The sequence below is a fragment of the Lepidothrix coronata genome, unplaced genomic scaffold (assembly GCF_001604755.1).
Source record: "Lepidothrix coronata isolate B3197 unplaced genomic scaffold, Lepidothrix_coronata-1.0 Scaffold226, whole genome shotgun sequence".
Lineage (NCBI taxonomy): Eukaryota > Metazoa > Chordata > Aves > Passeriformes > Pipridae > Lepidothrix > Lepidothrix coronata.
The window spans coordinates 1,086,169-1,101,240 of NW_016690406.1; the positions used below are offsets into that span (position 1 = coordinate 1,086,169).

The 15,072-nt window shown below is 40.9% G+C and overlaps 1 protein-coding gene across 4 annotated transcripts in view; it reads right to left on the reverse strand.

The window, feature by feature from the left end:
• Nucleotides 1-15,062, reverse strand: part of SLC35A5 (solute carrier family 35 member A5) — a 66,520-nt gene extending 51,458 nt beyond the window's left edge. Inside the window, exons 1-9 of one of the 4 annotated variants that reach the window (XR_001877854.1) lie at nucleotides 14,411-14,538; nucleotides 14,134-14,299; nucleotides 13,508-13,660; nucleotides 12,655-12,753; nucleotides 11,372-11,508; nucleotides 8,166-8,233; nucleotides 6,090-6,885; nucleotides 4,259-4,362; nucleotides 2,317-2,431 (exon numbers count right to left, since the gene is read on the reverse strand). Coding sequence is in view for 3 of the 4 variants with exons in the window: in XM_017833989.1 (XP_017689478.1) it covers nucleotides 4,294-4,362; nucleotides 6,090-6,885; nucleotides 8,166-8,233; nucleotides 11,372-11,508; nucleotides 12,655-12,753; nucleotides 13,508-13,637 (1,299 nt within the window). In the remaining variant the exon portion in view is untranslated. Of the gene's footprint in view, nucleotides 1-2,316; nucleotides 2,432-3,992; nucleotides 4,363-6,089; nucleotides 6,886-8,165; nucleotides 8,234-11,371; nucleotides 11,509-12,654; nucleotides 12,754-13,507; nucleotides 13,661-14,133; nucleotides 14,300-14,410; nucleotides 14,539-14,671; nucleotides 14,752-15,001 lie in introns of those variants that run through there. The other 3 variants (XM_017833989.1, XM_017833990.1, XM_017833988.1) reach the window with 3 other exon arrangements.
• Between the last annotated feature and the right edge of the window lie 10 nt (nucleotides 15,063-15,072).

A 15,072-nucleotide genomic window follows, 5' to 3' on the forward strand; every position in this document is an offset into this window, starting at 1 on the left:
TGTCCTTGGGCATTTGATTTGTTGCATCACCCTACTCTACTGAAACCAGTGGCAGGAGCTGCACATATAGCCATGGTTTCAACACCATTTGGGTTAGATTTCTAAACATCAAAGACGCAGCAGAAAGATTATGGAATATCCTGAAGTGAAGAAGGTACCATTCAAGGCTTCATAGTGGCACAGTGGTCACTTCTAATGTTGAAGGTGTGCCTGACCAGTCACATTTCTTCTTATAATCCGCGATGTGGGTGCACATCACATATAGATGCACTGGTAGTAGGTTTTGCCATGACAGCAATAGCACAGGAATAGGGAGAAGGCTACAGCTCTAAGCTGGCCAGAGCATGCTCTGCATGTGTTTTAGCATTTTCCTGATTTCTTCACTCAAAACTAGATGCTTTCTTTAGAAACTTAAGCCACAAAACTTCAGACATTGCTTGCTCTTCTGAGTGTCAAAGGCAGACAGATGTGGAGGTCTCAAGGCCTTATTTTACAAACCTGGTCATCCCCTGAGGCTGGCTGCCCTTCGTATCACAAGGTCTAGTCAGCACAGGATACAGCTCCTGACTTACCTTTCTCAGGTGACTGGAGCTAAGTGGGAGAAGGCAGCTATTTGACAGAACCAGTCTGAGAGGACTGCTGCCTGCAGAGAGCTTCCAAGCTCTCACTGACTACAGTACTTCCACAGCTGAAAGCAGTGGACAGAGAAATTAAAAAAAAAAAAAACAAGAAGAATCACAGAATGGAAAGGTTTCTAGAAGAAAATGGAGTGTCCTGTAGCTCATTTCTAGAAAACAAGTGCATCACTGTATTAAAGTCAGCTGCCTAACTTTCCTTGCCTGAAGCAAAAACAGAGGAAAGTATCCCAGATGATTAACAGGCATCTCCTGTAGACAGAAAGAAAAACGCCTTTGGGGTGTTTTCTTTCAGGTGTTCATTTACTTTCCTGTAATTTTGTTTTCATGTAAAGTCTTTAAATGAAAGCCCTTTTAACTCACACTACAAATCATATAAACTAAATGTCCTCTGCTAAGCTGGATGAAGATACACTTAATTTACAAAGAAAAAGAGTGCAACACCTAATCTAAATGGCCTTTTTTTTAGCCCTGTCCAAAATTCAAAGTTCAGTTGGACAAGTACCAAACCCAGCCTAGGTATTCAGTGGGAATTGCATTAAAAAGACAACTTCAAACAAGTTGTCCACTTATCAAGGGAGGTTGGGTTGAGATCTTAAACTAAAGTACACATTCAAATATTCATAAAATTCGAGGAAGACTCTGTACCATTCTACATTCTGGTGCCCATTTCTGCCTTCATTACAAAATGGCTCGAAATTACCAGTAACTTTTAGCAATTATTTAAAATCCTGATTTTGCAACCTACTTCTCCCTGTGGAAAACTAAAAGCAAAGCCAGAAGGAACACCAAGTCAAAATATCCTTTCAATGACAACATGTAGTTATCTTGCAGGCTATAGGCATTCAGGAGCTACAATACTCCAAATGAACACTTCATTTGGCAAAACACAAATCAAACCCAAAGCACTGGATCTGTCCCTGCAGCATCACTTCATGGACAGATTTACTGAGCTGAAGATCCCATTCCTACAGATCTTGTGGGAAGATTCCATATGATAAAGAAAAACTTTTTTTTTAATACATATTTATCAGATTTGATTCAGCTCCAAGATGGCTGTTTTCATCCACAGTCTGTCTTTGAAGCTGCTACATTCACAAAATAGCTGAAATTAACCAAAATAAATACTGCTTTAATTGGCTTGTTATAAACAAGAGAAACATGAACACACCTCTCTTCCTGGGATTTTTTGTGAACTATTTCCTCAAACCTGGAGGGAGGAACATAACATCCTCAGCAGCAATTAAGTTCAAATGTTTGTGAATCTGGGCTCTAAATCAAAGCTCAGAAAAAGCTCTCTGCCCAATGTATTCATTAAATGCTATGAGTGCCAAACTAATGCTGCTCTCCAAAAATATCCTCATAAATTTCCCTATTGTCATTTAAGGCAAAATATAGTTAAGCTTTCCAACATGGAGAAGTTTCCATACAGTGGAAATACTTAATCAAGAAAGATTTCCCATGATCTATTTGAGATGTGTAACTCTAGAGAATTGCTCCCCCTTGCTAACTAGGGCTGTTCTCCAGCTGACAATCCTTCACAGTCACTTCCTCTGACAAATCTCATTTACATACTAAATTTGACCATTGCCATGAGTAGTACTGCTGCCAAAAATTGCATGATTATGTTTTTGGGTTACTATACACACTATTTTACTGCTAAGATGATGCAAATCCTTACCCATTTTTAGGCCTCCGTTAACATTCCTGCTGCTGCAAAGGAGATATACAGTTCTCCTCCATTATTTTAAGAAACCTGCCTGGCCATCCAACATAATCTCCCTGAGACCTCCAACCTGAAGCCAAAAGAAAGATTTCTACATGTTAGACAGGACCAACTCCACAGTGCAAGTAAACACTTTGATCAACAATCATATCACCAGTACTTTTGTCAAGTAAGCCACACAGGATAGCATTGGTGAAAATTAGAGGGGAAAATCATTCAGCAGGACAAGAGTTGAAAGCAAGAACTAAGTGCACTTTATAACAGTTGCAGATCAGTCATTTCTATATCTCATTTCTCTTAATGCTGATATTTCAGGCAGGAAGGTCAAACATATGTTTGCATCTGTACAGATGACATTCATCTTAGGTTTGATGCCCTGTCATTACAGGGATGAGGCTGATTTCTATGTTCTAACTTGCTTTTACTTCATGTAAAAAACTACTACTGCTCATGTAAATGCAAAGCAATCTAAAGCTAACAGTACTTTCACTCTTCTTGGAAATACCTGCTATGACTGAAAGAGACAACGAACTCAGGCAGGTATATATTGCACAGCTGTATGCAATGAAAAAAAAGTCTTATTGCCACTAAGTCTTCAACAGTTTGAGCATTCTTTTCCAAGTTTCATCTCCCCAAATAGGTCATCATAAACCAATAAAAACTACATTTCTGGAATTTACACTGAAATATGCCTTCCTATTCAGTACAGATGCAGACAACTAGGGTTCCTTGTGTTGAAATGGCCTACTATCCATGCACAATGAAATTAGATGCAAAAGATTTTTCAACCACAACAGTAAATTAATTTTGTACAGTTATTCTTAATACATACTAGACAAAAATTAATACAGAAAAAATAATAATTTTAGATTCATACTTTATGATTTGACAGTCATTGGTCACACATGGAAATAGGCTGCCCCTCTTGATGGATTAATGACAGGAGCTAAGTTAATTAATATAGCAATAAGCTATATTAATATAATACAGTACACATAAGTAAGCTTTATATACTAAGCCTGGACAGAATGGCAGAGGGGAACAAAGGCAGGACTGTCTTCAGTCCAGAGAAATGCATCACTAACTGCTTACTATACACTGTGGTATGAGACTCTGACACTGAACTCATTGCTTATCTTCTTAAAAATTCTTCTGACAGTATCTTTCAACTATGAAAGACACATTTTTGAAGGGAGGAAATTATAAACCAACATGTTTTCTTCTGCTATGAGAGAAGAGGCTTTCGGAACATACCAAGAATCCCTTATCAGCATCCCCATTCCCTTCCCAGTTTCAAAATTCTCTGAATAATTTGGAACCTCGCTAATTTTTCGTCTCACTCAAAATACAATCCAGCAGATGCCTCAACGGCAATTCCAAGATCACTATGCCTGGCATTCTGCAGAATGTTTTCTCTCTCTACAAAATTAATCCAAGACCTTATCAGTCTGACAGGGTGGAGCAACACCAGATAATAGTACCACCTGTACCCTCTTGCTCAGTGCTCCAGATGTTGAAGGGCACTGCTGTAGCTGCATAATATTTGTTTTCAGATAGTGGCCCCAGTGCAAACTAAGCCTCTACACAAAGCCTTTGTAAACACGAAAAAAAAAGACCCTATGATGCATTCATACTGTTCAACACATTTTTGTTTTATTCAAGCTCTTTCAAAGTTAGGCCACATAAGCTGCATGTAAAATTCACCAGCTGCTACAAAGGCATTCCAGATTTTCACTTCCCCAGACACTGGGAGACAGGCACAGAGGAATACAAATCTCCATATATACAGCTTGAATATTGTCCGCAACCACATTTGAGATCCAGCCCCAAAACAGTTTCGATTAGTCTGCCAGTGGGGAAAAACAACCCTGTTAATAAAAGATTAACTCTCTCTCACTATGAGCAATAGCACTCCTCTGAGCCAGCCTCATGCTAGAGGGAATCTTCATCTGTATCGATGTCACTGCCTGGCTTGTTCAACCTCTCAAATTCTTCTCCATCCTACAGGAAACAGAAGCAAAAGAGAACAACATGAGCAAAAGTCATCTTGTTATTAACACCAAAAAAAAAAAAAAAAAGGGCAAGGTTTATTTTGAAGGCATCATTTATAATAAAATCAAGATGCTGTAATTTAAATTTCTCATCAGTGTGTTATGAGGTTTAGGATACACATGCTCATAAAAACATTCCCTGCATCTTTAATACTTTGTAGTGACTTGTTGCCTAAAACAGCCTAGAATCATAAAATGGTTTGGGTTGGAAGGGACCTTCAAGATCATCTAGTTCCAACCCCCCCTGCCATGAGTAGGAACACCTCCCACTAAACCATGTTGCTCAAAGCCCCATCCACCCTGGTCTTGAACACTGCCAGGGATGGGGCATCCACAACTCCTCTGGGCAACCTGTTCCAGTGTCTCACCACCTTCATAGGAAAGAATTGCTTCCTAATCTAAATAAATCCACACTCTTTCAGTTTAAAGCCATGCCACCTTGTCCTATCTCTACATCATGCCCTTGTAAAAGGTCCCTCCCCAGTTCTCTTGCCAGCCCCTCTTAGATACTGGAAGGTGCTATAAGGTCTCCCTGGAGCCTTCTCTTCTAACTGAACAGCCCCAGCTCTCTCAGCCTGTCTTCAGAGGAGAGGTGCTCCAGCCCTTTGATCATCTTTGTGGCCCTCTCCTGGACTTACTCCAGAAGATCTACATCCCCAGAGCTGGATACAGTACCACAGGTGGGAGTCTCATGAGAGCAGAGTAGAGGGGCAAAATCACCTCCCTCGACCTGCTGTTTCTGCTGTTTTTGGTGCAACCCAAGATACAGTTGGCTTAGCCTGTTCACACAGTGCTATTTGTTTTTACCACAGCTGTTCAGTTGTTAGTGCTAAAATAGACGACACCTGGCACACCAAAAATATACAACTTTGTGTTATTTACTGCTCATTAAACAACAACCTAAAAAGGCACCTTGTGGAATTTCTGAAAAATCTCTCTTCCAAGTTTAGTGTTTCTAAGACTTCAGTGGGGACAGTGCTCTCTGCTGGTTTCAGCGCGTATCCACAACCCGTCCCTACAGGCAGAGTGAAGGCACAGACACTACCCCTTCCCCTCAGGTCACTGCTCAGCTCAGCTGACGGACAGATCTAACAGCGAGCCCTCCCTAACATGTACTAGTTAACTAGATCACTATTCAAATTAGAACAAAAACCACTAGCAGGCCTGGAAGAAATATTTAGCAAGAAGAAGAAAAAAATGTGTTAAAACTCAGTATTTTGAATATTACCTTTTTGTCTTCAGCTATCTTTGACTGTTAAGGTAGAAAGAATCTTAACATCATACATGTTGACCCCTTCATGACGTGGGCTAAGCTACAGAGATTTATCAGTTCTACTTAAATACAATTATTTCCCAGGCAGCAATTCCAATTTCTGAATGCCCTGGGCAAGTAAACTGTCTTGGTTATAAAGCTTTCAAGAAAGAACTTGTACAAAGCTGAAGTTGCTCACAGGACTGCCTAAAGTCACAGCAGGAAAGCAACGCCTACATAGGCTTCATGATTTCAAAAAGTAGCATATGGAAAGCAATACCCATGATTTTAAGAAATACTGAGGAGCTTTGGTGTTGAGGGATGAGTCTGGTCACATCCAAGATGAGTCTTCCAAACATTCCATAGCATAAATGGAGGTGAAACAAAAGAGAAAACCATGGGAGACAAGTACAGAAAAGCCTTACCCCACTCGACCTCTCCCATCCATCTCCTTTGACGAGTTTTCCCCTTTCCCGCAGACTGGCATATTCCAGGCCTCTTGCTTTACTGGCATTATAGATGAATATGGAGAGAAGCACTACAGGAGCTTCCAAAAAGAACTCTAGAGAAGGCCTGAAGTCAAAGATGATGAAAGACACTGTGGTGATGATGACAGTGTTGATCTGAGCAGTCATAACATGGAACATGTTGTCTCGGAACTTCAAGATGAAGGCTACAGACAGCCCCAGGAAAGCTGTGACAAATATAAGAGCCACGGAGAAGACGTTGTGCCCATAAAAGAAGCCACAGTTCCCTATCTGCCTCCGGTCCTTTGTCTGCAGCGCCAGCATAAGCCCATTGAACAGCACTCCAAAGGCATAGAGTTTGCTGTTCTGCGTGAAGATACTTTCACCAGGCTGATCCACATCTTTCAACATCTTTTCATTGTAGATGTTGGCCAGGGCAGAAACAAAACACTGCACTAGAATAAGCAGATGGCCCAGGCTGAGGCGAAGAGGTTTCAATGCTCCTGCCATGGTATTGGTGACATTCCATTGGAAGCTGTGAAGGAAACTTGGTGCTACGCAGTTGCCTTTTTCCACGCATGCTTCCTCAGGTCCAGTATAGAGAAGGCAGTGGTTAGACGGACTAAAAAACATACTGTGATGAAATCCATGTGCAGCCAAGCTTTGCTGATGGCCTCCAGTTCCTCGAGTCAGGGAAACGATGGACAGGAATAAAATCACCAGAGATGCCCATTGTACCCAAGAGAGTCTTCGCCTAGTGGACAAAAAGAGCCACCAAATTTAGAAACACAGTGGCATAAATTAAATGACAGAAGAACCAGGTCTATAAACCACATAAAGACATCATGCCACACAGATAAGGAGACAGACAGGCACAAAGAAAAGTCTTTTCAGAAGTTTTTCAGAATTAACAGTAAAATGCCAAAACGCAACACATTTTAGAAGGCAAAGGGGGTCCAGCCTGGTAATCAAAGAAGTACAAAATGGAGTATCCTGAAGAGATAAGGAAAAAGAAACTCTTTCAAGATCCCATTATTTCTAGATACTGATTGCCCAACAACTTAAAAGCAACTGTTGTCTCCATGAGAATACTGGTCTGATGAATAAAATCACATACATTCAAATAATTTCATCATTTCTTTGGTAAACTTGCACTACACTTCACTTTTCCCCCATGATTTTGTGCCCCTTTCTAGCATTTTATGATGGTAACTCTTACAAATCTATGACTGTAATTTATAAGACTGTTAGAATTATTTATACTGTTTTTTCACTCAAGCAAAGCCTGTTTATCTTGGTGAAAATCAAAAATTTGGAAGATTAAGCGAACTGTGACACCACAAGAGACACAAAACTAAACCGAGAAAAAGCATTTCAAGTCAGACTGTCAGACACTGCTTTGGTATATTAACACCTGCAAGGAAAGACATCTTTGCACCACATTCAACACAAGCAAATTTTAGATCGTAAAGTTAATATCCATTTCCCTGTCAGTCTTTTCTGAATCTAAATCACATCATAAAGAGCATAAATCAGGCAAAGTGCAACACACGGGACAGAGTTTGGCTTTTGTCACATGAATAATGAAGAAGGGACGTATAATAGCTTTTCAAAACATACTAGGCAGTTGACCAGAAACTCATCAGGACTGACACCAAAGACACTCGTACAGATCTCATCCTCTTCTGCTAGACCACATTTACATTGCAACAGACGGGTAAGAAGTACTGGTAATCATGAAATAGAAGATTTAATGTATAAATGAAAGTACACAAACTTAATTCTGACCATTCAATGACTATATAATCATGATTGTTTTCTATTAGAGTTGAACAAATGTGTAGAAATATGAAGCGAGTCCTAATAACCGAATATTTCCTATACCTTCAGATGTAGAAAACAAAACCATCTCTCCAAGCTGGTATAGCCACAAGAAAAGAGAATTACTGTTCCCATCAAGAGCTGAAATGTAACTTAATTTCATCAAGGCTAGGAAGATCAAAAATTTCATTTATTTTAGTAAATACTACTTACTTTAGTACTATCCTGAAGAGAAGAGCTGTTGTTATAATGACAAAATTTGAGAAGAGTACAGCCATTGCCTTGAAAGAGAAAAAGGGGAATAAAGTTATACTCCAGACACAGTGGGACACCAAAAACCTACAGACTTCAAGTCTTCCCCTCTCTGCAAGGTGACAGAGTGAAAAGCACTGGTACTGAATTTTCTTCCTCACCCAAGTGGTAGAATAACACACCCATGAAATAACATTCAAGGCCCATTTCAAAAATCTCATGCAAATCACACAGCCCAAGTTCAACTGTAGTGGGGAAAGCTGTACTGAAACCAAGATGTGAGGAAACCAATGCAACAGACAACTTATTTAACAGAAAACAGTTTAGTTTTCTATCAGATCAGTTCCCCAGCCAGGCTGACCACTCAGCTGCAAAACCAGCTGCGTCAGCACAAAGGAGGAAGTTGCTCCAAAATGAAAATAAGCAAAGAATAAAAAGGTTAGGCTGCTTCTGGCTGCACTGCTATTTGCAGCGCTCAGGTAATCCCAGACTTGGACAAGGCACTTGCAGAAAATAAAACTTCTTGTATGTCAAGTGCATTTGCTGCATAATTTATGAAAGGTAAGGAGGTGCTTGACATGAATTTTCAAGACTGCAACTGTAATAAAAAGTCAGCTATTTCAAAGTACAACTGAAGACAACTCTGAAGCTACTGTCTAATTTGGGAATAACTGTATAATAATGTCAGTGCCCTAATCCATGGCCATGATCCCAAGTTGCAAACTCCTTGTGGCAAGGATTGTCTGTTTTGTCTCTGTATTAGACACTCTATACTGGGACACCGGATGCAGAAGAGGCTCTTTCAGGCACTGCAGTTACCATCAAAGATCAGAATCTACCAGGACCAGCAGGAAAAAAAAACCTTTTTGGAGGTTGGGATGTTTTGGAAACTGTGTGTTATTCAGGCCTGCCCTGTGTAGTCAGTACATGTACAAAAGATGCAAATATCTCAAGTCTTTCCTCCAATTCATCCTTATAGTGAACTCACTTTTTTAGACAGTTTTACATAAAAGCATATATGGACTCAGGAGTACAAAACACAGACTTTGTCTTGAGTTTTCTCATCTGCATTTCCACATTCCCAATTTTGCAAGAGCAGAGCCTTTCCCATTTACCAGAAGAAAAGCACAGAACCTTTTCCCATTATCTTCATTCCCCTCTATTCCAACAAACTATCTGATGAATAATAATTCCCATGGAACAGCACAACACAGGGTCTCGAGTAAGCTGAGGAGCGACTGACACAAGAGATATCTGCCTAAGAAAACACAAATTTTGCACCTTGCAAAATTAAAACTCAATAAGTATTCATGTTAAATGAAGACTGTGGAAAGAGAAAAATATTGAATAAACAAGTAAATCTAGCAGAAACCATTCAGGAAAAAAGGATTCTGATGCAAAATGTAAAAGCATTCCATGTGTACTCCGGTTTTGCTTTACAGTCAAAGCTCCCCATCCAACATCTGGTAACATAACATGATCAAAATCTTAAGAAGGGTAGTTAAAAACAACTAATTTTGAGTTGCTTTGTTCTCTGAAGCCTCAAGGGACCTCTGGCCTAGATGAAAAGGAATATCAAAGATCTCCATGCCACTAATTTCCATGTCACAAACAAACTCTTTAAATGTTAAGTCTTATCACTAGGAAATTTAGCCACTAAAATATCCATGGCTATAACTGAAGCCTCAAGCAAAAAAATCTCAGCAAAGCAACTCTATACTTCAAGCAACTACTCACCCAGGTACTACTTAGTCCCAAACCTACTTTGTTTTTAAACTCACATGAAACCAAATTCAGTCAGATACAGCCAAATCCCTTTAAGCATCTTGCCTCCATCTTTTCACATTCATAGTCTTGTATGCTGCCAAGATATTCTATCTTACGAGTATCTAGCTATCCCTTTTAATACCTGTCTATCCTAATAATGTTACAATTTCAGCTAACCATCATAGAATATATTCAGTTAAAGATGCTAAAAGTTCTAAAAAGAGGAATCTTATAGCCAGTGCTCTGAGGGGAAAGAGACAAGGTACGTCTGGGGGGGTGTGTAAGCAAAATAAAAGCTGTGCATACTACAAAAGATTACCTTAACTGAGCTAAATCAAATTGCTTAAGGACGCAATTGTATTTATGCAACCTCCTAAATATCAGGTTTTGTTCTGGCAAATATTATAGCTGAATTTCCTTCCTAAAACTGAAAAACCCCAAACCCAACCAACTGAAAAAAAAAAACCAACAACAAAAACAAAAAAAAAAAAAAATCCACCAACAAAAAACCCCAGACACCAAACCACAGAACCAAGCATTTGTGCATGTTACTTTAAGATACCCAACTCCTCATTTTAATTAGATTTTCTCAGCTGGGTCCTATTCTAGACTCCGGACTAGCTTGTCCCCAACAGAAATCTATACCTAAAAGGACAATATTTTAAAGAGAAATTCTGAAAGAGAAGGCAGAAAACCATTTCCTTTTAATGTCCAACAGGGGCAGCCACAGTACTTTACAGCAAGCACAAACCATCTGTTTTCATCTTATTTCAAATGTAGATTCTGAACCAAAAAGTATCATAGTACAAAACTAAAAGAAAGCACAAAAACTGTACCATTTCCTCAGCATATGCAGATTCACTCAAAAAGATGAATGTAGCTAGAAGAAAGTACAAATTAAATTTTGTGCCTTAACATAACTATCAAATACAAAAATTAAGTCAAGTTTTCTTCCTCCTCTCCTCGGTTCCTGTTACACTTACTCCTTTTGTGAGATTACATTTACTCACTTTATGTCACATACATAAAGTGGCAAAACCCCCACAGAAAAGTGCAGTTCAAATAAGAGCAAGATGAACAAATGGATTGAAAGAAAAATATAGAGTTGAAGAAACCAAAGGAGGGAAAGTAAAAAACCAGTGCCCAGTACTTAAGCAATTCAGCCTTTTAAATTTCTAAATCACTTCAGATGGAGAAAATACAAAGACTCTTCTCTGCTAAAAGCTGTACAACGCTGAGCAGTGGGCAAGAGAATGGGAAGGTCTGGGTGGTCAGGTAACAGATTATTCTTTCACCAGTAAATTTTGCCTTGCCAGTGTTACAACAGTAGATAGTCTAAGAACAGTATTACCTACCACGAAGACATTGGAAGTTCCTTTATTCAGTATATGTGTACTTACTGGCTGGAGGTAGGACAGTACGTAGAAGACAATCAAATTATCCAAAAAGTAAAGAAAGGCAGGAATTGACCATTTCATCAAATTACATAAATTCTTCCAGGAAAGACATTCAGAGGGATGATCCATACAACTCTTTTCTGAAAGGAAAAGAAATCAGTAATAAAGACATCTTTATTATTATCAAAAGCCCATTCCCTTGTAACAGTATAGGTACCACTGTTCTCTATTCGGGAACATCATTGGTCATTAAAAACTAAGGTATCACAGCCCTCTGGCAAGATGAGGGCAGTTCCAGGGCAGGATACACAGCTAGAGCAGCAATCTTGTGCCTATAGATGTTCACTTTCTTGCCTCAGCAGAGAAAATGTCACAGATCCTGTTACCCCTATCACTGGGAACAAAAATTCAAGTATCAACCATTCTTTGAGGGCCAAAAAGCACTCCAGAGTCCCCACGTAATAACGGCATCATTACTGGGTATGATTTTTCTGTTGATTATTGATCAAATCTAGAACTGAAACAACAGCACAGACAGTGGGTCCCTTCATAGAGCATCCAAAGGTCAGCCAGTAATGCCAGAAATACAAATTAAACCAGAACTCACTAGGAAGAAAGAAAGGACAAAGCACAAAGAATGACATTTACTTAGGTATTCAGGACACAAACTTTAGGAGGAAGACTGTGATAAGCCTTAGACTATTCTAGAGTTGATGACAGAAGTACTTTGTTAGCACACATTTAAGACTATATAATGTTATCTAATCCTCTCCTGAAGCACCGACACATTGAGTTCAGCAAAACTCAGACATCTGGAAGGAAAAAAAAAAAAAAAGAAAGAAAGAAAACCAGAAAACATGTAATCAGCAATAGCCAATGATGGCAAACACTGACTGAATATATTTACTGTCTTAGGTAAGTCTGTACCAAATTGCGGAGGTAAAAATTTCATTAGCTTGCCAAAGCCATAACTGTTCCACGGACAAAAACAACAGTTCAATTTAACATGAGCCTCCAGTGCCTGACACCCTCTTCCAATTGAAATATCTGTTCTCTACCATTTTAAAATGCTATGAGGTCAATCTCTCACAGTTATGGCAAGGTTTTTACATCATGATGGAAAAGTCGAGAAAGAAAAAACGAAAAATCACCTGCAATGCAAAATCTGTGGGTAATGGAAAGTGTCATCTATCATTAAAAAAATCCCAAACAAAACGAACATATTTGAAGGAAATCAAAACTTAGAAAGTCAACACATTTTAGTTACTTTAAACATAGGTACTTACGTTTTTTCCTCTTCCATAGTGCCAACACCACACACAGGACCAGTTTTACTACTTCAGAACACATGTTCACTGTTGTAGGAAGGTAATCATATTTGTTATCTGTGGGATTAGGCAAATCAGAGAGAGTACACAATGAGATTCTGACTCTTGCATTCGTGATCCGAGAAAGAACCTATTTTAACCATCCCAATCAGAATTTGGGTCAGTTTCCATAAATGCAAAAGGCTATATCAGCACTTTCATTACAAATACTCCAAATTTTATGATATATAACTTCCTGAATAGCCTCCTTTCTAGGTTGAAATCTTTCCTCATTTGGTCCCAGTTTACAGCAGAACTTTTTTGTAAGAACTCAAGAACATCACTCTTTAAAAAAAAAATAAAATTAAATTAAAAGCAGGAATGTTTTCCCCAAAGAGCACTATGGTATTTTTTACTCTCAGAAAAAAAATGGCTTCCAGGATGACATAACCTTTTTCCAGGACTAGCAATACTAGTCAGTTTTATGATACCATTTTTCTCCTAAGCCTGTTGCAATAAAACTATTTCAGTCTAGACATGTACCATCAATAGTGCTTACACACACTTTAGTCTTTGAAAAATCAGCTATAAAATAATTCACTGCCTCATCTTTTAAGGGTAGCTTATATACCCTACAACCCAAATTATCATTTTATGTTAGATCAGTGATTATACAGAGACTTTTCAGTGCAGAAACACATGTCCCTATACATATAATAGGATGTTTATGCAAAGAACTCTGAGGTGGAAAAGTAGGGTTTTTGTGTATCTGTTTTAGCCCAAAACATCAACCCTTACTTATTTGAGGTGCACCATGTTTGCCCAACAGTACCTTCATTGGCAGAGTACTTCATCAGGAGGATTCTACTTGAACCCAAGACAATAAACACTCCTCCAAGCAGAAAGGTCTGGTTGATTGCCTTGGTGCAACACATAAATCGACTGCGGCACTCAAACTTCATTCTGCTGTCTCGTTGTCAATGCCCTTTGGACGGCAAGATGAAAACACACTATAAATAGTACTTCTGCAAACTGTTTAAACCAGGTGAAACAAGTGTATTTTACTGCTTTGTGTTAATTAATATAAAGATGCTTACATCACAAGCCGTAATCTCGTTCTACAGTTATTGTTTTCTTATTTAAAAAAAAAAAAGGGAATCACAGAATCATAATCACAGAATCAATTAGGCTGGAAAAGACCTCTCAGAACATCAAGTCCAACCAATGACTGAACACCATCTTGTTGACCAGACCATGGCACTAGGTGCCACTTCCAGTCTTTCCTTAAACACCTCCAGGGTTGGTGACTCCATCACCTCCTTGGGCAGTCCATTCCAATGCCCAATCACCCTTTTTGTGAAGAACTTCTTCCTAATGTCCACCCTAAACCTCCTCTGGTGCAGCTTAAGACTGTGTCCCCCTGTCTCTAGTTGTCTGGGATAAGAGACAGACACTCACCTGGTTGCAACCTCCCTTCAGCTGGTTTTTGAGAGTGATAAGGAGAGAAGGATATGCTACGAGGACCACCAAAGGGGTATAAACAATGTATATACGCAGGGACTCTTGAAGGTGGCAGAAAGAGGCTGGTTTCCCATAAGACTTGCATCTATGGAGTGCCGATCAGCTAAAAGGATTAAATAAATCACACGCTTATTATTCTTAAATATTTTTTTAAGTATTCTTGCTCCTAATCCCAGCAAGGAGAAGTGCTACAAAAGCGGAGCGAAAGCAGCACCTCCAGGATGATCCGGCGTTCACTGAGGCGGGGGAGGCACAGGGACGGCTGGAGCAGCACCCGAGCCGCCTCCGCCGCCTCCAGCGCCGCCGTTACTCGCCCGGCCCGTTAACGGGCCCCGGGGCCTGAAAAACCGCGCGGGAGAGGAGGGGGACAATCCCTCCGGTCCGGCTGCCGGCTGGGCTCTGGTGACGGTCCGTGCCAGCCCTGCGGGAGGGAGGAGAACCGGACCTCCGGCCCCGCGGGGGGACACTCACCCACCTCTCCGCCGAGCGAGCACCACCCGCCCGGCTCTGCCGCCGGCCACGTCGCTGCCGCGGGCTACAGGCGGGAGCGGCGGGGCCGCGCCCGCGTGGGGCGAGCGGGGCTGCGGGGCGGCAGCGCCCGGGGCTCGGACGCCGCACCCAGAGCCTCCCGGGCACTCCCGGGCGCGGCGGATCCCGGGAGGCTGCGGCACCGCTCTCTCCTTCGGTCATCCCCGCGGCGCAGCGCCGGCGCCCCAGCCGGGTTCCCCCGGACCCCGCCCGAGGTCCCACACGGAGCCACCCCCGCACCCCCAACCCGACTCACCGCCCCCCCCACCGGCCTCACCTGGTGGGGCAGGGCGGGGCGGGGCCGCGCGCGCGCGCCCCCCGCGCGGCCCCTCCCCGCGCCACCGCCCC